Raw genomic sequence first — 21,292 nt, 5'->3', positions numbered from 1 at the left:
ACTTATGTAAGCAATAAGGGAACCATAAATCATTCAGAGTGCTGTACATCATTTTTGACAATTTAATTCTCAATTTGCCTTGCAGTAACATACTAGAACATCTATCACAACTTTTCAGTACCATAATACATGTACATTCAATTTACAGTGTCCCACACCCAACCATTTCAAATAATTAATTTCTGCAAATTCTTTGATCTGTCTACATCTTTTAGAAGTGCAGAACATTCAATACTACTACTACTACTACTACTACTACTACTACTACTACTACTACTACTACTACTACTACTACTACTACTACTATGTAATACCAAATCACCTCTGAGCCGTGGCTTCTCTCTCATGCATTTGCCCTTGCAAATTCTATACAGATTCTAAACATATTTCCCTACAACCATCAACTATCTCTGTAGTATTTCAAAAGAGAAGTTAAAATTATCAAACAAGTACGCCACATACGAATTGGAATGATTGGAATCACTTTAAGATTCTTTGATAAAAAATGTGCAGTTTGATTCTGAATGAAGAAGTTTTTACTTTGTAGCTGTGAATGTTGGATTTGGGAATCACTACTGTCTAACCTATTCAATGGCGGCAAACCTCTTTCAAGTAAAATTCAATGCTTCCATTGCATAATCTTTCACATCTTCAACAATTGATTCCTGCACTTAAAGTAGACATTAATTAATTAAAATAGACATTGCATTAAATGCATGTCAAATAAAATCTCATGATCTTAAGAAAGTGAAACGTGTCATATTGTTTCCCTAAAAATACATATGTGACCACAATCAGACATTTAAAATTGAATCTTGGTACCCCCCCCCCCCTAATAAATGAAACTGAAATCATACAAGCTGGGCACTTTGAAGCAAATTTTTAAGGAGTTACAAACCCTTCAATGGCTGGTTGGCTACCTTATATAATAGAACACTGAAATCAAGGCAAATTTACAATATTTGTTTCGTACAAACTCCTTTCTTTTCATACTTCATACCAACCAACATGATTATCTCACATTCTTGGTGACTCAAACTCTTAGATGGTTTGAATTCTGAAATCTATTCATTATTTTGGGTCATGAAACAACCATCAAATTAAGAGCTAACAGGGACCTGAGGAGGAGGTTTTGTCTCAGTCTCTTGCTTATTCTTGAGAAGCTGAATGCTCAAGCGATAGAGGTCCGTGTCTGCGTCCACGGCGCTGGAAAACACCGGTTCCGTCGGGTCCTTCTCGACCTTCCTCAGCTGTTTGCGGATAGCCATGTCCCTACGGGCACACAGAGCACGACGGCAGGGTCCGATGTCCTGTAGCAGGTTACGACGTTCAAGCCACCTTCTCCTGGCTAGGGCGTTGAGGGCGCCGATCTGATGCTTGAATGTGGGTGCTTCTTCTCCTTGGGATTGAATGAAATAAGGCAGAAAAAAATGTTTGAATGATTTAGTTAGTACAATATGGACCATTGACACAGATGCAAGCATGTAACTTAAAGGCATCATTTAACAATGTTAAATCTGAGATGCATGACCTAACGTGTTATCAGTGTCTGTGATATGGTGTAATATTGAAGCCCTAAAAAATGAGCTTCAAAAATGATCATGAAGTGCCTCAAAAACGTAAAAATCTTTGAGTGACTTGTTTTACCATACTCATTTTCCCAAATTGACTGAAGTGTTATAAAAACCGTTAGGCAAAAGAAAAATGAAAATTTTGATTTCCAATCATAAATATCTTGATAACCAGACAGTTGAGTGGATTGTAAAAGTCATGGGATTCCTAACTGACCTAAAGGTTTATAACTATGATTGAGTATGAGCTAAATCCAGGATTTTGTTTCAGAATCTGAGGCAATGTTACTGAGTCACTTTAAAATCTGTTTCTTCCTACCAAAGCATCAAGTAAATATGCTAGTAGGTAATCAGTTCTGTGAATCTACAACTTATCAGATACTCAACATGAACTCTTGATTGTTTGAATTGAGGTGATAATGGAAATTAAAAAAAATAAGCTATAGTCTAAATCATGTCTCGCAGCAATATTTGTTGATGCACGTTTGTAGACTTGGACGCTAGCTGGCACCACAAGGATAATATGCGTACATGCTTCTTGGAAGACAGTTGTTACACAAGGTCTAAATTGATAGGAATATGGCTGTGTGGCATCCAAGCAAGGGGGCAATTTGGGAGGTTTGTATGCATTGACATATTCATTACTCTTATCGTAACCCTTGTCAGGGAGAATGTACCTATGGCATTTGTTTTCTGAAATACCTAACAATCGGTATTAATAATAATAATAGGCATTTCTATAGCGCCGTCTACCGGTGTCTAGAAATTCTACTCCGAGGTGCATTTACTGTTACAGACCTGCCAACCTCTGGAGTTCAAAAACTGTATTCTTTAATCCCAAAATGTGTATTTTACTGACAAAAGCTGTATTCTTAAAAATAAACATGGACTGTTACGCGGATCAATGCCTCTTACAGTTCCTACATACAGGAAGAATTTTTTTATGGAACATTGGTTGAATATGCATAATTTCTTCACGACTGGTGTGTTCGATGAACCAATTAACATCCCCAAATTGCCGATGTGAGATGCTTTATAGGACAGAATGGGAATTTTGCCATTGAAAATGGCACACACACAAAATACAAAAAAAAAACTTTTTTTTTTTTTGGAAAATCGTATTATATTGAGGAAAATCGTACTGTCGTATTTGCTTCTAAAAATCGTACTAAATACGACTAAATCGTACTGGTTGGCAGGTCTGCTGTTACCCCAGCTTCAGCCTAGCTGCCATTACAGCGCTCCAGTATTTCAAGGAATTAATTTCTGCCAGGTACCGATGTACCTCACCTGGGTCAAGCGTGACAAATTTAAATCAATGTCTTGCCAAAAGACATTAGTGCGGCGGTGGGACTTGAACCGCGGACCTTGTGATCGACAGTCCAGTGACGTATCCACTCATTCACGACACCTCTACGGTGTTATACATGTATAACGGCGAGAACTTTGAATGCAAGCATGACAAGGTATGCAAAGCTCATCTTACCTTCATCTTTGAACTCTTCCTTGCAGACTTTCTCAATCTCCTCCATGAGATCAGGTCCAGCCAGAGCGCGAGAGACACCGATCCTTGCAAGGACATGGCCTGGTGAGAACCTCTTGAGGACCGACGCCTCGGCAGGCATGGCGGTCTTGACGGGCTGCTGTAGGTCCTTTATCATGAAAGCCCAGTCTACGTCCATAACATTGGCTTTATGAGAGAAAGGGATGTACAAGTAAAAGCATGTTCTCTATCTGTACAACTAGGTGAATAGGAACAATAGGTTCACAAACCAAATGTAATCAGGGTGCACTTCTTAAAAAGACCACATTTGATGAATGCGAACAGAGGTGTCAAAAATCAAAATGACTGAATCAGGAATTTCATAAGTTAGTCTAGATTGCAAAGAAGTGCAGAAAATGATACAAGGACAAAGAGAAAGATGCAAGAGATCTATTCTGAACAAAACTTGAAGCACCTAGACTGATATATTTCTATTAGAGTCTTGAGATATACAAGGTATCCATTTTGAAGTGAATGAGGGAGTGAAAGATACATTAGTATAAGGATAGTCAACTCAACATGTACAACAGAATAAGAGTAAAGAGTAAAAAAAAAGAAAATTTGAATAATATCTCACCTGGTTTTGCTTCTACTTGGCTTCCGCTTCTTCCCCTCCTGGATCTATCACCATTAGCAGAATCCTCAAATTCTTCATCGCTGATGTCCTCGTATTCATCCTGCATGCTGGCCACGTTGGCTCCATTCTCATCCTGGACTTCACCCATCTTCTCTGTCTCTGCTTCCTGGGAAACTGGTGTTGCAGGCATCTCTATATTCAATTGCTCTTGGACACCTTGTTCCAATGGCAGCTGTTTATTCTCTTCAGCCTCTGTCTTATTGTCTGCATCATCTTGAGGATGTAATGGATCTCGCGGGGCATCCGATGATGGCTCAGATCGAGTTCTGGTTGTGCTTTCTCTGGAAGATGCACGACTCGGGTGTTCTTGAACGCGGAGGGTCTCTGTGTTGTCTTCATGTTTCTCTCTGGCACTGACGATTGAGCTGCTGCGACTTCCGGTGCTTCCCCGACTCATGCTTCTGCGAGATCGATGAGCTGTCTGGGACGGTGTTTGATCATTCCTATCCATACTGTTATCTCTGCTGCTCATGCCCTTGGCACTTTCCCTTTGAGCACTCTCTGGTTCTTTGCTACGGGTTCGTTCCCTGGTGGGTTCTGCAAGGTCTCTAGGAGTCTTATCTAAATCTTGCCCTCTCCTATCCCGGCTCGACTCCCTTGAGGAATCCCTTTGAGGGAATGATCTCTGATCACCTGGCTCACCCCTTCGACCCAGTCGTTCCCTCTCCCGGAAGGCAGGGGAGCCTTTGTGGATATCATCACTCCCCCCTTCTGACAGATCACTATAGCTCTCTCCAGGACGTCTCTTGAATTCACCACCATCTTCTGGTCGCGCCCTTTGGTCTCTTTCATCCTCCTTCATCCTCTTGGACCCAGCCGAGTCTTGAACCTGGTGGGGATCATCAGGCCTCTCCCTTTTCCTTCCATACCTGTCATCCTCTCTTCTATCCCTATTACTTCCTCTATCATCAGAGGGCCGTCCTCTATCCCTATTATCATCAAAACCCCTTCTACCAGGTCCTGGTTCATCTCTTCTACCTCCTCGTCCATCAGGATATCTGGGTTCTGGACCCCTTGGATCTATTCCTCTTGGATCAGGTCCCCTTGAATCAGGCCCCCTTGAATCAGGCCCCCGTGGATCAGGCCCCCGTGGATCAGGCCCTCGTGGATCAAGGCCTCTAGGGTCCGACAATCTTGAATCATAGCCTCTTGAATCAGGCTTTCTTGGGTCTGGACCCCTTGGATCCGGTCCTCTAGGATCTGGTCCCCTGGAATCTGGCCCTCTAGTGTCACTCCTCCCACCATCCCGCCTGCGATCATTACCTTGATCGTCTCTATACCTGTATGGTTCGCCTTGACCACGCCTATCATTTGAGCCCTCTCTGGGTCTCCTGTCCTCCTCCCGTAAAATATCCCTCCTGTCAGCTTGTGGATAATCCCTCCTGTCGTCTTTTGGGTACGGCCTTTGGTCATCCCTTGGATAGTCTTTTCTATCGTCCCTTGGATAGTCTTTTCTATCATCTCTTGGGAAGTCTCTCTTATCATCCCTTGGATAATCTCTCCGGTCGCCGCCTTTTGGATAGTCCCTCACATCACCCACAGGGATATCACGCCTGTCATTTCTCGGGTAATCCCTTGGATCTCTGTGATCGTCCCTTGGATAGTCCTTTCTATCATCCCCTCGAACACCATCCCTACGATCATCTTGAGGGTAATTAGGCCTGTCACCGTCTCTTCGATCATCCCCCTCCTGTCCCTATCACCCCACTTGGCCCTATCACCATAGTCTCTGCGTTCATCTCGTTGGTCCCTGACACCAGGACTAGGACCTGGGGGAGGTGGGAAATCTTGGTAATGTCTGCTATCTCCAGGGGCACCATGCCAGGGACCTTTGGCAGGCTGGTCGTGAGGGTAGGGCGGCAGGGGGTGACGTTTCCCTGGTGATCTGGATCGCACATCGTCAGGTCGTTTCCTACAACAATAAAAAATATTAGAGTAACTTGAAGGTCAAATACAGACTCACTATTCATATCAATTTAATCATCTTTATGACAGAATAATCCTTGTGATCCTAAAATGTATAGCATTGCAATGGAGAGAACTACCACAAGTTTAAGCTGCTATGGACTAATGTCATTTCTCCAAGATCTGATCTTTGTCTTCACTCTATACCTAGCCAATGACAACAGTGATAATAATAACATCAAGTGCTCTTACATATTACATGTTCTCACAGCCCTTAACAGTGTTTGAACAAATGAACATAAAGTAGCAAAAGTTAATGATAATCCTTGCATTACTTGAATTGGAGAGTTTTGAGCATCTTCTTTAAATTATATTAGAGACAGGAAAACAGATCGTGGCAGGTCATTCCACAATGATGGTGCAGAGATCTAAAATCCATTTTCGTTGGCTTACTCTTTATTCAGGGCACATAAAGTATGTTCAGGCAGATAATCTTACCATAAATTACTACAATACATTTACTTATTTGATGATTCAATCATTTTAGATGACAACAAAAAGGCATCTCAAAATGTTCATGTTAACAGATCAATCAAAGATATATTCCATCAATACAATTAAACACAAGGTATAGATAGATAGTGTCTACTCACACATATGGTGGTTCCATGCCTCTATCCACCGGGCCTCTGGATGGCGGTGGGGGTTGATCGTATCGTCCCCTCGGAGGTGGAGGAGCGGCGCTTGAACCTCCCCGTTGCCGATCCCACTCATCTCGGCGAGACTCCCGTTCGCCCCTCTCTGGACCACCTGGACCCCTCTGGCCAGTGGTTCTCGCCCCTCGTGGATCCTTCTGGTCCCATTGTTGACCTCCTGTGTAAGAAAAGGAGATAAGTCAATGGTTAGAAGCTCATTTGTAATAGTAAAGGCGCTCAGACATATATTCCAATGAGTTAGGATTGCCTTAGGATTTGAGATAAGGTTTATGGTTAAGCGTTTGGGGTGAGGCATAAATATAGGTACTATGCTTGGTCCAAGTTTATAATTTAGCGACTGCAGAGCAAATATTGCTGACTTGTGTGTCGTACAACCCTGGTACACAACACTTCAGGTCAGTCAGATAGCAGATCGCCTGTCTGATTATCAAGATATTTATGATTGGGAATTGAAATTTAAAAATTTGTTTTCCAAACAATTTTTATAACGCTACAGTCTATTAGGGAAAATGAGTACGGTAAAACCAGTCACTCAAAGATTTTTACTTTTTTGAGGCAATTCATGATCATTTTGTGGCGCAATTTTTTAGAGCTTCAATATTACACCATATCACAGACACTGATAACATGAAGGGCCATGCATCTCAGATTTAACATTGTTAAACGATCCCTTTAAGGAGGAGAAAAACAAATTCCTCATTATTGCTACCGTATTTGCCGGCGATAAGGCCGCAGTGTCGCATAGGCGGCACCCCCGATTTTGTCATTAAAAAAAAAAAAAAGACCGCACGGCTATCAAGACTCTGATGCTTTCTCTTGCAGCTTTCTCTTGTGTATTGCGCCATAGCTTTGCTCGCGCGAGCTAAGACTGGATTGAGGTTGCTTTAGCTATGGCAAAAACTTAAATCTAGATCTACCAGTAGAGTTTGGTTGGTAAGTTATGAATTTTATTTACGAGATTGACAAAACTTTGCCCTTCATTTAAAAAATATAACACATAATTGTCGGTGAGACATGTGTTATTCTAGAAATGTCCATCACCTTTCATTATTGTCCCATATGTACAAATTTGTGCTGTCTTTAATGGTTTTGACTTGCAATTTTTTTTTTTTTTTACTCTTTCGCCGCAAAGGCTGCACACTTACTTTTTGATATTTTCTCTTCCAAAAATACTGCGGCCTTTACGCCGGCAAATACAGTAATCATTCCGAAAAATAAAAAATGTCAATACATTTCTTGTATTGTTTCTCTTGATTTCATAGTACTGCCTTTGGATCTACTCGCCTTGCTGAGGGTATCCACCACCAAAACGAGGGTCACGATCTCCATGGAAGTCACCTCCTCTGCTTCCGCTCTCTCCTCTTCCCCCTCTTCCTCCTCCGCTTGCCCCACTACTTCCCCCTCTTCCTCTACTATCAACGCCTCCCCTATCAACCCCTCCTCCTCTGTCTCCTCCTCTGTCTCCTCCTCTGTCCATCCCTCTATCCATCCCTCCTCCTGGTCGGCTACTGCTGCTTGACCGCCCCACTGCATCCCGTCCTTCGCTCCTTCCTCCCCTGTCATCATCCCTCCCTGGTTGCTGCCAGCCTGGACGATCATTGCCCCCTCTCCCTGATGACGATTCACGAGGGTGGGATCGGTCGTATTCGTAGCTGCTGCCCTGCCCAGGGCGCCCCTGTTGGCGGGATGTGGAACTGTCCCGGCCGTCGCGGCTGCTTGGTGGAGGTGGTGCTGCTGGTTTGCCTGTAAAACGAGGGGAGAACATGTCTTTAAACTGTACAAGTTGGCATCCTACCACTGAAATATAATGATGAGGTACTATGGAGTTTGAGGATTTGAGCAGCAAATATGAAACATGTCAATAATATAACAGCATTAATCTATCACATAAGGATTCTCTGCAGCAATATTCATGCGCACCTTAGCTGCATATAGCCAGCTAATCATGTATTCACTATGCACAATACATGTACCAGGAACTCTAGGCATTCTGCATGGTTAATACATAACCAGCTGTCCAGGGGCGGATCTAGAGAGCAGCGGGGGCATAAGCCGGTAGGGGGTGGGGGGGGGGGGGGGGGGAGGGGGTAATGAGTACAATTGCTGTTGTTGCTCAACACCCCCCCCCCCCCCCCCTCCACCTCCCCCTTGAGCAAGACAGAAATAAAGGTCAAATTGTGGTTACCATCTATTAAAAAAACCTTTTTGTTGTTGCCAGGGGTGGGGGCCCATCTTCTTTTTGTTTCTTTTTTAAAGGTAATATTGGGGTTACCATCTTTGTTTTTTTACTTCTTTTTTTTTACAGGGATGGGGGCCCTGGCCCCCTATGCATATGGCCAGCTACATGTAGACACACAATGTCCTTAGCAGCATCTATACTACAATAGCACAATTTGGAGAAATAAATTAAAAGTACAAATCTTCAGTAATACCTCCATATTTATCTCCCCTACTATCCCTCTCTCTGTCTCTGTAATCTCCACTGGCCGATCTTAGTGGCGGAGGAAGGTTCTTCATTGGAGGAGGCTCGGCTCGCCTTGGAGACGGGGACTCCCTCTTACGTCCGCGACCAGGTGAGAATGACTTATTGGACCTCGTCATGGACGGAGAGCGCCCTCTCTTGGAATAGTATGGCAAGTCTTTAGACGGTGCCCCATGCCCCTGGCGGGATGAGGTATAGGAGTCTCTCTCCGGGGTGGGGGCACGCCTTGGGGGAGGGGGCTTGTCCTTCCTGGGTTCTGGGGATGGGCTGTGGGAGTAGAGCGAGGAGGGTTGCTTGTGCTTGCTGTTCGCAGACTGTGAACGCTTCTCTGGCGTCGGGCTCTTTCTACGTCCGGATTCCTTCCGGGCCTGACGCAAGCGTGGCGTCAGAGGGCGTCCCGGGGACATCGATTCAGAAGAGTCTGATCGGGTCGGGGTGGATGGAGAATACCGCCTGGATTTGGGAGATGGGGGCTTTGGTTTGGGCTTTGGTGGTGGGGTACGGGTGCGTGGCGCTTTGACAGGCTGTGGATGGTGGTGGTGTTGGATTGGTGGGGCTAGTTTCTTCTTGGCTGGGTTGGCTTGGGATTTCTTCTTCTTGACATATTCCTCCTCAGAATCACTTGAACTGCTGCTTCCGCTGCTACCGCTACTGCTACTGTCACTCCCACTGCTACTGCTGCTACTATCGCTAGAAGATACTCTGCTGAAATTATTGGGGAAAACAAGAAATACAAAATTATGCTTAACTGTTCTAAAACCTTCCACTGGCATGGTATTAAATCTCATTCTACCTACAGATGACGGGCTTATATTATAGAGCTGCTTTACTGAAACAAACATGTACCATAAAGAAGTAGAAAAGCAATTTAAAAAAATCTACAGACCTTTCTTAAAGGTAATACAAAGTTTTGGGAAATTTTGAAAATTGTTTTGGATAATGATTCTTTACAACTTTGATATATTTGGATGCTCCTGTGGATGTATTATAAGCACTAGAAAATTTAGCTCCTGAAACACTTCTGCTTTCGAGAAAAATTGAAAATAAAAATTACCGGTGCTCCAGGTAAATTTTGATGATTTTCAAATAGCGCCTATGGCCCTACAATGTTAGCTGCGACCATGAAAATCTCAGAATGTGTAGTTGTGATATATAATTTCTAAACGGGAATAGCTAATAAGTCGATTTAGTCAAAAAACATTGTTTTATGGCTTAATTAATATCTTGACCTTGAGAGGGAGCTATACGACATAAAGAGTTATTTATTAACAATTTCATAACTTTAGACTCGATTTCAACCGCGACAACGATCAATGAATATTGTAGGATCGCATATGCTTTCAATATGTTCAATTGAACCAAATTTATGACCCCATACCAAAACTTTGTATTACCTTTAAACAAATAAAAAGAACATTAGCTATTAGGCTTCTTCTCTGACTAAAAGACCCACAACATCGCAACAGGTTACAACCTCACTATTCTGTCGACCATAAATCTTAATCTGAAATATTCCACATGTTCACATTTCTATATATCTCTTTTGCTATTGCAATTATACGTCGTGTGCAGGTGTTTTACTAACCTCTTTTTCTGTGCCCCTTTCTTGGGCATCGCCGAACCTTTCTTCTTCTTCATGCTGCCTTTGAGTTTCTTGGGAGTAGGTGACGGGCTCGGCGTACGAGGACCCCTCCTAGCCGGTGATAGACTCACCCTCTTCTTCTTCTTCTGTGGCGGATAAGTATCCCTTTTTCTAGAAAATGTTAAAGTGGGAATAATTTGACTTTTAAGTGATGACAATTTTGAGCAAATGAATTTGCGGACTTAATCATTTTCAATTTGCTAACTATGAAAGAACAAGAGGCCATTCCATGAAGCTAGCCAACACAAGAAGCCGCCTTGACATCAGGACACAATTTCTATAGCCATAGAGTTGTAAGTTAATGGAACAAGCTGCCACAAACTGCCACTGATGCTCCCACACTCCTCAGCTTCAAACACAACTATCCAACCTGGGTTTTTAAATGGGTCCCCCTTAACCCTGCCATACCACACTATCTATACTGGATCTTCATCACCACGATGGCGAGGTGTGGGCTTCAAGGTATATTCAAGGTATATAACAAAGCTTTTTGCTGAAGTGTGAACAAATAAGAATCTGTCATGTAAACTGCTATGTTTTTCTAAAAGTGAAAATATTTTTTTGTTAAACCAAGTAGTGGACATAATGAAGTCTTATGATGGTTATACATGCATGACACACACTCCTGACACATCATCTGTTTGGAGCCAGAAGGGCGTTAATTCTTGGTAAAAATAAGTTAACACCCTTCAGACTCCAAGTAGACAATGTGTTACAATGACGATTGCTCTGTAGACCTTTTCTCTATTAATCACAGTCTGACGTTTAAACCTAGCCCAAACACAAAAGATTCTTGTACTTGCACCCCTAATATTTATACTCATAATATTGCTTTACCAAGGTAATACTTGAAGGCAATTTTATGGATGGACTCTATGCAGTATACCAGCATGGAAAACAAAACAGAGAGCAAAATAATTTTGTTTTCATGGTTGTCCCCTTTATAGCCCGCCTGCACTAGTTTGGTCAGGGGGATTAGACCTCCCTGCAAGGTCACTGACTGGTGGTTATCTCATCAAATCAGCTCTCAATTAATATAGGGGATCATGGGGAACCAACAGGCACCGATTAGGCATTGTTTGCTATATAGAGGGCACAAATAGCTATAAGTAGTGCAGTGGGGCTTTAAAGGGGACAGTGTCATTGAGCTGCCAGAGAGTGCCTTTGAAAACCTCACAGGGGCCTCACAGGTTGAATGTACTGCATGACGGGTGCAAAGCGCATGCCTCCTGTATCAGAATGATGTACTACCATGGCACATGAACCACTCTGGTTGAAACAGCTATTTCTTATTGTATTTGAAACATGACAGCATTTGAAGTGCCAGTGTAACAATATGATTGCAGGGACCTCAGGGGGAACAGTATCAATAACAATGGCCACGAAAGGAAGTCAGTAGTTTTGCACCTGATCTAAGGATAGACTTATACAATCAACTTCCCAGCTGTGATTCTCGCCTCAACCACCATGAGCCAACCAAGGGCACAGACAACACGTTCACAACCTCAGAGGAAATCGAAAAGGGACATATCGAGTGATTCTGAGGCTGTTTCTGCAAACGTTGAATGTCTCTCTGAGAATGATGAGAAGACGATCGGCCCAGTACTTGCTTTGTGACAAATTTTTGTGGTATATCGGCTGTCTTCATCGTACAAAAGTTAACAGCTGATTTATTAACAGTTCAGGAATAAAATGATCATACTTTCACAAAACCAATTATTGGAAGTGGTGAGTTTGCTACAGTGAAACCTTTCAGTTTTTGTATGTATTACTAGTAGCAGACATTTTGAAACCCTGGACTGTAAAGGACACAGGTGCAATAATTTCAATATTAGTTTTTTGACTTATTTATATACTATGTATTGTACTTTTTAAAATCAATTGTTATTATTACTATTGTGAATTTTAATAGATTTTTAAAATGTAAATAATATATTTAAATAGCTACACATAAGTATGGTAATGTTAAGTGTGACAAATGTTGTTTGAATGATTGTAATAATTGAAATATGATTTTATGTATTGAATGGAGCTCATGTACATGTGGCAAAGAAGAGAGGCAACACACTGGCTCCAGAGGGCTCTAAACTTTCCGGTCACTGGAAGAAGACCTTGCTGGCGACCCAGGAAAACTTGGGACGGAAACCATGAGGAAGATGCCAAAACATCTGGCATCAGTCATATGGATCCCACAGACAGGAAAGCTTGGAAAGCAGTCATTAAGGAAATGAAATGTTGAACCCCACAAAGTGGGACAAATGGACATTAAAGACTGATGATGATGATGATGTGCAATATTATGTAAACATGCACAATTCAGCATATTGGCTGCGAGGCATTATATTTTAATAAAACCATTATTGAATTGGATAGAATTGAAATGTTAACACGGCAACCTACCCAGGAGATATCTTTTTCTTGCCTTTCTTCTCCAGGGCGGGGGACATGGACCTGTGAGGGGGCGACCTGGAGCGAATCTTACTGCTAGACCTGTCCCTCTTCTTGGTCTTCTTGGCGAGGTGCTGGCCCTTCTTGCGGACCGGGGACGGGGACCGGGAGGAGAGCTGACGGGAGAATTCGGCACTGCTGTCATCTCCCTGAGCACGCAAAGAGAGAGAGAGACAAGTATGACATTAAACAGTGAGGCATAAATTCATTAAAGGCATTGTTTAACAATGTTTCCAGTTTTACAAATCTGAGATGCATGGCCCTACGTGTTATCAGTGTCTGTGATATAGTGTATTATTGAAGCCCTAAAAAAATTGTGCTTCAAAATGATCAGGAAGTGCCTCAAAAAAAGTAAAAATCTTTGAGTGATCGTTTTTACCATACTCATATTTCAAAGTATACAGCAGTGTTATAAATACTGTTAGGAAATTGAATTTCTAAATTTCTAATTTCAATCATAGATATCTTTATAATCAGACAGGCGATCCGCTTGTAAAAGTCATAGAGTTCCTGACTGACCTAAAGGTTTATAATTATCATTGCAGCATGAGCTAAATCCAGGATTTTTTTTCAGAGTCTGAGACATTGTTACTGAGTCACTTTAAGTAGGAAATAAAATAGTTAGAAAACAGATAAATGTATCAAACAAGCATACCTGTCCATGATCAATCTGTGCGAGTTGTCTTTGAAGCTCCCTGCGTTGTTCCTCAAGACCATATTCATCACTCAGCGGCTCATCATCTGAAACATTATTTTTAAAAATGTTGATGATGATGATATTCATAATAACAACAAATGATAAATACAACAGCAACAACAAGAATACATAGTAATACTTCTGTCACACCGCCGAACAACTCTACACCAAACCCAAACTGACCGACTTTTAGTAATATTTTGTTCAATCTGCAGTCGACATGGTGTTGGTCTTGGCGTTTGTATGGCCGAGGTATTCACATGTCCATTGTACCCCAAAAAGTGAGGTTATGGCAGTAGTCCATACCTCATTTTTGTATATATCTGAACAGAAAAAAAACAATGTGACTATAAGTGAGGTTTAGACCATGGTTCAACCCACACTAATTTTTTTTCTCATGTAACCATGGTTTTTCAGCCAACAAAGCACATGTGAATGGAGTGAGGTTTGAACAGCGATGTTTTACATTCAATCACTCATTACGGTTTGCATTTGGGATGTAGGTGATCTTGCAAGCAAAGAAAAGTGAAATTTGTTTGAATACAATTTTTGGCTTGTGTGAATGCATGCAAAAAGTCATTGATGTTCGGACCATGGTACAAACTCTACTTTGATCTTGATACTCTGTACTAAAAGACAAGTAATTTACCTGTAGGTGGGTTATCGTAGCCCTTCCATTCATCCGTATCACCATGATTACTATCAGGTGATCGTCTTCCACCCTTCACCACGTGTGAGCTGGGTTCACGACCTTTCTTCTTTCGTTCCGAGCCCTCGTGGTCTTTGTGGCTCCCTCGATGCTTGGAGTGGTCACGCTGCAGAGAGACAGAGAGAAAGAGACATTTTTCATTATGTTGAGACTTTAAAATTGCTCAAGCATGGGTATATAGAGGGCAGCACACAGATGTACGCAAGCGTAATATCCATTAGCTCAGTTTTGTGTAGTGATCGGGAGTGATCCTCAAGTTGCCTACTTCACGAATGACTATAATTATACCCAAGCTTGAGTATCTCTAATAGTTAGCCAGAACAACTGTTTGCCCAAATAAACATGTATAACTTGTGGCTTTTCCAACACATTTTTTTGTTCTGTTATTTATCTACATATCTTTAATATAAACCACTTACTATAGTAAACAAAACAAACTTCCTTTTTAGACTGATCAGGAATTCAAAAGGTAAAAATTTATAACAGAACGCACCTTTCCGCTGGGAGACGGAGATGGGGTCCGATGTCCACGGCTCCGATCCCGACTTCCGTCACGATCTCGTTCCTTCTCAGCTCGCTTGCTCTCAACTCGGTGCCTCAAATCCAAGGAATCGGATCTGCATTGGACATGGGAGTGGAGATAAAAAGTTAAGATAAGAATAGTCATATTTGTAAAGTGCTTGATACAATGTTTCTATTATAAAGCAAAAAATATTATATCTCTGAAACTTTCAAATGTTTTAGAGAACATGTCAGAGATTACACTTCATGAAAAATGTTGTCAAAGTCAAGTGATCCACAAGGTCAAAAGGTCGAAGTACCCCAACATGTACCAATCTTCGAAATGATGGCAGATTTGGAATCCTTATTGAATTCCCTTTCCAACAATACCAATTTTATGAAGATTGAACCCTTAGTTCCTGAGATACAAGGTTTCAAAGGTAGGTGGCCACACCCATTTTTGCAGAAAATCTCAAAATATGGTAGGCCGTACTACCTGATTGGCCTAAAATTTGAGATTTAGTGCTGTGAGATCACACTCACCAAGTAAACTAAGTTTCAGCAAAATCGAAAATGGTCTGGATAAAACCATTTGGTGATTTTACATGGAAAGACCCTTCCATTTTAAATATTAATGTTTTCCATGAACTTACCCTTCTCCGTGGCTGTAGTGATCGTGATAAGATCTGCTGCCCTCGCCCTCCCACTTCCCATAATGGTCCTGTTTGGAGCCCTGATAATGAGAAAAAGAATAATTGCATTAGAAACATATCAATTGCATTGATCATGTCAAAAGTTCATGGACACTAATATGGCAGTACTGTCATGAATGAAACAGTAAACCACCATGCACTCCACACAGCAGCAGTGCTTCATTCGGTCAAACCCATTGGTGTCTTCTCTACAACGCAAGTGTGTGGATGTACATGTAAACGGATCAGTGGTTCTTACATGTAAACCATGATTTTAAGTTAGCCATCATATCAATTGTTCATGAAAACTAACACACACATCTACAAGTAAAGCCTCGGTCACAAATGCCATTACGAACAGCTACGAATGCCGTATGAACAATGGAAATCCGGGAAGACAATGAAAAAACACGGAGATTCGTACGAAATTATCGTTCGTACGAACTTTTGTGACCGTAGCATGAGCGTCCACTTTTACACAATAAAATTTCCAATGTGGAAGTATTTACTTTTGGCATGTTTCAGGTTGGGCTTCAAATAACATAATGAACAAATCATAAAAGCATCAGTTAGCATGAAGCATTTATATGCATTTGCTAAAATGCATGTAGCAAGAGAGCATTTCAAGAATTTGTTCACACATTCAGCATACATGCAGCACACCTGCAGCACAAGCTTTGCTTACAATACAAAAACTGTCAAGTTTCCCTACATGACAAAGTGCCCTTCTGAGTACTAGCAGTAGGACATTCATAACAGGTGAATTCAATAGAGCATTTTGAGAAAAGCAGGCATGAGTTTGAATACATTAAACTGGTTCATTGTGAACAAATGGCATTCAAATTTCAAACCTTTAGAAAACTTTTGAACCCCCTCACACTATGAATATGACTGACAAAGAAAGTGGACAAAATATACAGTTCCTCAGGTAGACAAAGGAACATCCCTTCACTGCTATTATGTAAAAAGGCGAATATGCATGTGACACCTGTTCTACACATTTTTACATAACAGTAGTGAAGGGATGTTCCTTTTTCTACCTGAGGAACTGTATATTTTGTTCGCTTTCTTTGTCAGTCATGTTCATAGTGTCATGTACTTTCTTAAGTTTAATGCATTTACCTTGTTAGGCGCCTTGAGCATCTCTTGGGGTGGATGTGTGCGCATTATAAATGTTGTTATTATTATTATTATTTTATTGTGAACAAATGGCATTCGAATTTCAAACCGTTAGAAAACTTTTGAACCCACTCACTAGGCCATTATGGTAATGTACCAATTGACTAGCCTTTGTTTAGTGCCTCATTGCAAATTATTTGACTCACCTGTTACAAATAATTGTTTCTAAATAGTCAGAATACAAATGGCAGTGCAAGCCATAATGCTTGTCCTACCTAACAGCCATTGTACAATGTAGGCAAATTGCATTCTGATTACCGGTACAGGAATACAATAATATGTAAATGCAATACCTTGTTGCTAGTTAAACATGAGAACATGTATACAAATTATTGGTCTTTTGTCCGTCTCATTGGCGTAAATGAAGATTTACTTTCATAATTTGTTTATCTCTAGTTCTTTACTAATAATATACCATAGGGGATGACTCACTCAAGTATTCAGACAAAAAAAGATTAATCTGATCTGCTAGCAGCAACCAATGTAAATGTAGGTAATTTTTCTGATTTCTGATTATAGGAATACAATACTATGTGTTTGCAATACCTCATTGCTACATTTGTAGGTACACATGTATATTGTATAAATCATTGGTCTGGTGTCCATTTCAACGTTCACTCTCTGGTTCCATGGGGCTGGCTCAACCAATTATTCAAAGAAAACAAAGTAAATTTGATCTGGTAATAATGGCAAATGATTTTATATGACACTAGTACCAGAGCACCATTTTTTGTGTATACCCAGACTGTGTGTGTTGTGTACCCAGACAGTTGATTAAAAACATTAATTTGAAGAAGTTTACAAGCAATACTTCAGACATTTTCTAAGACTTACATGTACTGTACATGTACGTTACAGAATATCATAAAAGACAAATATTCATGACTGTTTTCTGTTAAATCCGAAGGCAAACAAGACATCTTCATGTTTTTAAGTGTCCGAACACCCCTCTCCCCCCCTATCATACTAGTATTATCTGGCATTACTTACATGAGAACTGGATCCACCCGGTCCGAGTCGTTCAAAGACGCTGGGTCTCCGACTATCAGAAGAGGAGTCCCGGACCGACTTTGAGCTATCCACTGTGACTTTCCTAGGCATCCTCTCAAAGCTCAACGCTACAGGCTTTTGTTATTTCAACCAGCGTCCAATCTATCCTGTTGAACCATTTAAAAAAAAAATAGATTTAACCAACAACAAAAAATAAAGTCATTGCTTCATTTAAATTCAGTCTAACTACCAGAATAATTGGTTGATAATATAAATAATACATTGATTTGAATGATGACAAAAAAAGTGTTGTTTAAAAAATCTTTTAAAAAGGCGTTTTTATGAGCATGTGATTAGGGTCTATCAGTATTACAGGATAGCCCACCTTTATAACTTATCTTGCCAATGTCACTGGACTCCCTACATGTACATGTATACCAAACTAAATCTAGTTTGGTGTGGTTGTGGGCACTGTGACTGTAGTCGTGGAGTACCGGAGTCAAAACTCCAGCACAAAGATTCTTCTCCCACCCATATAACAAATTAAGACTAAGAAAACTTTACCAAAGACGTTCCAGAACACAACTGGCTGGCCACTTTTATTTTAACAGAGTGGTCCAACCTTGGAATTATCTACCAGATAAAGTTGTGTCTGCACCTACATGTGTACCTGCCCACACATAGGAGCATCACTATCCTGGCTGTGGAGTAAAAGCTGTGCTTTTGATTCTCAACATTTCAAACACCACTGTACAAAACTCAACTGATTTCACTCAAAATCGGTACTTAAGTAACAATTGATGACACCTAAATACTAGTAAAGTACATTGTGTAACTTTAAATTACTTTTTTAACTTACTGATGTTAAAAAGAATAATTTAAACATTCAAATTGTAAGTCTAGTGTCAAAATTTGCTTACAGCTGTATCGACATGATTGTGTACAGTCTATGCAATATTGTGTGGTGTGTATTTGTGTATAGGTCTAATAATACCTGCCTCACAGCAAGCATGCAGTGCTAGAGGTCAGTACGCATTAGCATTGACTCTCTATGCTTTGCTGGAGTGTACCTGCCAACAGTGGCCACTTTTAAGAGTCAATTGAGAGCCCTACCCTTAGGAATAAAAAGAATCAAAATTTGCTTACAGCTGTATCGACATGATTGTGTACAGTCTATGCAATATTGTGTGGTGTGTATATTTGTGTATAGGTCTAATAATACCTGCCTCACAGCAAGCATGCAGTGCTAGAGGTCAGTACGCATTAGCATTGACTCTCTATGCTTTGCTGGAGTGTACCTGCCTACAGTGGCCACTTTTAAGAGTCAATTGAGAGCCCTACCCTTAGGAATAAAGGGCTAATCTACCAAGTACATGTACATGTATACCAAGTTAGTTAACTAAATTCTAAATTTTTCAAAGACCACTCTTTCTTACTTGCGCAACAAGAACAAATAGATAAAATGTTAAAATGTGGGATAACAGGATATGTGAAAGTCTCCACATATACATACACAATCAGTTTGTTTATCTTCTTCACCTTGTCCTTGAAGCAGCACTGGAAGAAAAGCTTAAACTTGTCATGAATTTAAAGTGGAATTGAAGTCTGAAGAACAATAAATTGAATAATCATGCCAATTTGCCATCAAATATCACTATACTCCTGGGGCTCGTTCCTAGAAACCAACAACAAGACAGTCATAACTTTATTCGCCAACTACGGAGATGTCTCTGATCTTCCTAAACCGTTTCACGAAGAGCTTACTAGATAGATATCTTGTGAGATCGATACTATCGGCGAGAAGAGGAGCCACGACTTAGCCTTAGTAATACCACCGGATTATTACAAAAGTAATATTAGGGAAAATGCAATTATTTAAATGAATTCGTAATAAAAAAGATTGAAAATGATACCAAGAAAAATAAGAGATGCAATATACACGTACTTCCAAATTTGTATAGATTATACAACAGAAGTACTTGTATTAAAATATAAGTGAGTATTTCAGAAGTACTTGTATTAAAATATAAGTGAGTATTTCATTACATGACCGGTGAATCAGTTCTGTTCTTGAGATGGGTACCCCCCAGATATTTTCATTTGATAGTTTATAAAAATACACCCTTATATTCTTCTTTAAAAAAAAAATGTTTTGAAAGTTTTGTCCATTGTTTTAGGCGTCAGTACAATATTCAAATGACAAAACTTTGACATTCCAAACGTTAAAACTCATGTTTTAAAGTATTTATTTTACACATTTGAAGATAGAATTTATCTCGAAAGCAGTATGGGTCTGAAAACTAGAGAATACACTTCTAACTATGGGTTGCCTGTCGTGGCAGATTACCCATCCTATCAAGGATTTTACAATGTGGAAATAAACACATATAATCAGTTCAGTTAAATGGGAAAAGCCTTAGATATAGGTATAACCGTGACATATTTTTAAAAGATTTTCAAATATAAAAAAAACAATAACTCCCTGTTTAAGTGAATGTGTAGTTAGATCATAGCCCGAGGATTTCTTGTCCTTTTTTGCCAGCCATAGATCTAGTCTACCCAATAAATGACATGTGATGGCGCTACCCAGTACCCATCGACTAAAAAGTTACGACAGAGATATGACGGTGTCAGCTCAGAGGCGTCATAACTACTTAGTCAGGATGTTGTCGGTGATCTTGGCAAAGAGGGCTTTGTGAAACACGTAGCGGACAAGTTGCTCACTAACGCTGATTTAGTCAAGAAGTTAGACTTGTGTCATTTGTGACGGTTTCTAGGAACGGGCCCCAGCCATTTGGAATTTTTTTATAAATCATTTCTATACAGTAGACCATTACAGAGTCTAAAGCCTTTCTCTTTGTAAAAAATTAAAGGCAATGCAAACAAGTAATACACTCAAACACATAATTCATTTAATTGTCCATCGCAGCTGCACTGGAGAAGAGGCGGCAGAGGAGAGCGGAGGAAGTGCGGACCCGCAGTTCGCAGGCGGGATCGATCGGTCAGGTTTCGGCTTGGTCTTCTACGCGACTTACCCTTCTTCTGCAGCGGTACGGCTGCGCTGTGTCGCCGCGCTCAGTGCAGTGGCCAGCAGTGCTCGCAATCATATTGTATGGTAATCTTGATCCCGGGCCCGACCCCAGATTCGAGAGTCGAGACATCATTACAACATAATCGCTGGCAATCCAGCTATCACTATCCAACCCATATTCATGCATACCATTTTAACTACACAAATAATATGTTTAATAATCAACAACTTACCTAAATCTGCCCATTTGTTAATGTTTTGTTCGTGTTAATTTTTCCGCTGCGGCACGCTGAAGGAATGCTGAAAACAGCGGACATGAAATTTAATGTATCTACGGTGTCTCTTAATTAGGAAACGAAAAGAATTGAACATTATTTTGGAACTCGTTTCAGCTGAGGAGCCAATTAAAATAGAGGCACTTTCCCCTTCTTATAATTGCCCATTTAATTTTTTAACGTTCCCCCTTTCCTGTCTAAAAGGTGCCCTTTCCCTTCTGATAAGCGTCTCTTTCCTTTTATAAGAAGTGCCCTTCCGGCCCTTTCTTATAAG

General features: G+C 40.7%; 2 protein-coding genes across 2 annotated transcripts; both read right to left on the bottom strand.

Annotated features, from left to right (window-relative positions):
* Nucleotides 1-276: 276 nt before the first annotated feature.
* LOC100891806 (zinc finger CCCH domain-containing protein 13) lies at nt 277-5,267 on the bottom strand. Its single transcript, XM_030982203.1, has 3 exons — nt 3,692-5,267; nt 3,058-3,261; nt 277-1,399 (listed from the first exon to the last, which is right to left on the bottom strand). The coding sequence occupies exons 1-3, from the start codon at nt 4,551-4,553 to the stop codon at nt 1,101-1,103; spliced, it is 1,365 nt and encodes a 454-aa protein (XP_030838063.1). The 5' UTR covers nt 4,554-5,267; the 3' UTR covers nt 277-1,100.
* Nucleotides 5,154-21,071, bottom strand: LOC105446241 (serine/arginine repetitive matrix protein 1). The gene is made up of 12 exons (XM_011682800.2): nt 20,977-21,071; nt 17,713-17,879; nt 15,505-15,584; nt 14,844-14,967; nt 14,291-14,456; nt 13,600-13,685; nt 12,897-13,093; nt 10,440-10,607; nt 8,805-9,559; nt 7,657-8,115; nt 6,310-6,529; nt 5,154-5,663 (listed from the first exon to the last, which is right to left on the bottom strand). The coding sequence occupies exons 2-12, from the start codon at nt 17,821-17,823 to the stop codon at nt 5,279-5,281; spliced, it is 2,751 nt and encodes a 916-aa protein (XP_011681102.2). The 5' UTR covers nt 17,824-17,879; nt 20,977-21,071; the 3' UTR covers nt 5,154-5,278.
* Nucleotides 21,072-21,292: the final 221 nt, after the last annotated feature.

Source organism: Strongylocentrotus purpuratus, unplaced genomic scaffold (genome assembly GCF_000002235.5).
Source record: "Strongylocentrotus purpuratus isolate Spur 01 unplaced genomic scaffold, Spur_5.0 spur5_scaffold_12, whole genome shotgun sequence".
Classification (NCBI taxonomy): domain Eukaryota; kingdom Metazoa; phylum Echinodermata; class Echinoidea; order Camarodonta; family Strongylocentrotidae; genus Strongylocentrotus; species Strongylocentrotus purpuratus.
The sequence above is the reverse complement of the archived record's forward strand: the minus strand, read 5'-3'. Positions and strand labels throughout refer to the sequence as shown.

Bases quoted from the DNA above. Each gene is read 5' to 3' on its own strand.
- LOC100891806 (XM_030982203.1), bottom strand. From the start codon at position 4,553: ATGAAGGAGGATGAAAGAGACCAAAGGGCGCGACCAGAAGATGGTGGT. The intron at 3,262-3,691 runs GTGAGATATTAT...TCTCTCATAAAG, and splicing joins CCAAGTAGAAGCAAAACCAG to CCAATGTTATGGACGTAGAC. The intron at 1,400-3,057 runs GTAAGATGAGCT...TTCAATCCCAAG, and splicing joins GGAAGAGTTCAAAGATGAAG to GAGAAGAAGCACCCACATTC.
- LOC105446241 (XM_011682800.2), bottom strand. From the start codon at position 17,823: ATGCCTAGGAAAGTCACAGTGGATAGCTCAAAGTCGGTCCGGGACTCC. The intron at 15,585-17,712 runs GTAAGTAATGCC...TCTCATTATCAG, and splicing joins CGGGTGGATCCAGTTCTCAT to GGCTCCAAACAGGACCATTA. The intron at 10,608-12,896 runs GTAGGTTGCCGT...AACATTTTCTAG, and splicing joins AAGAAAAAGATATCTCCTGG to AAAAAGGGATACTTATCCGC.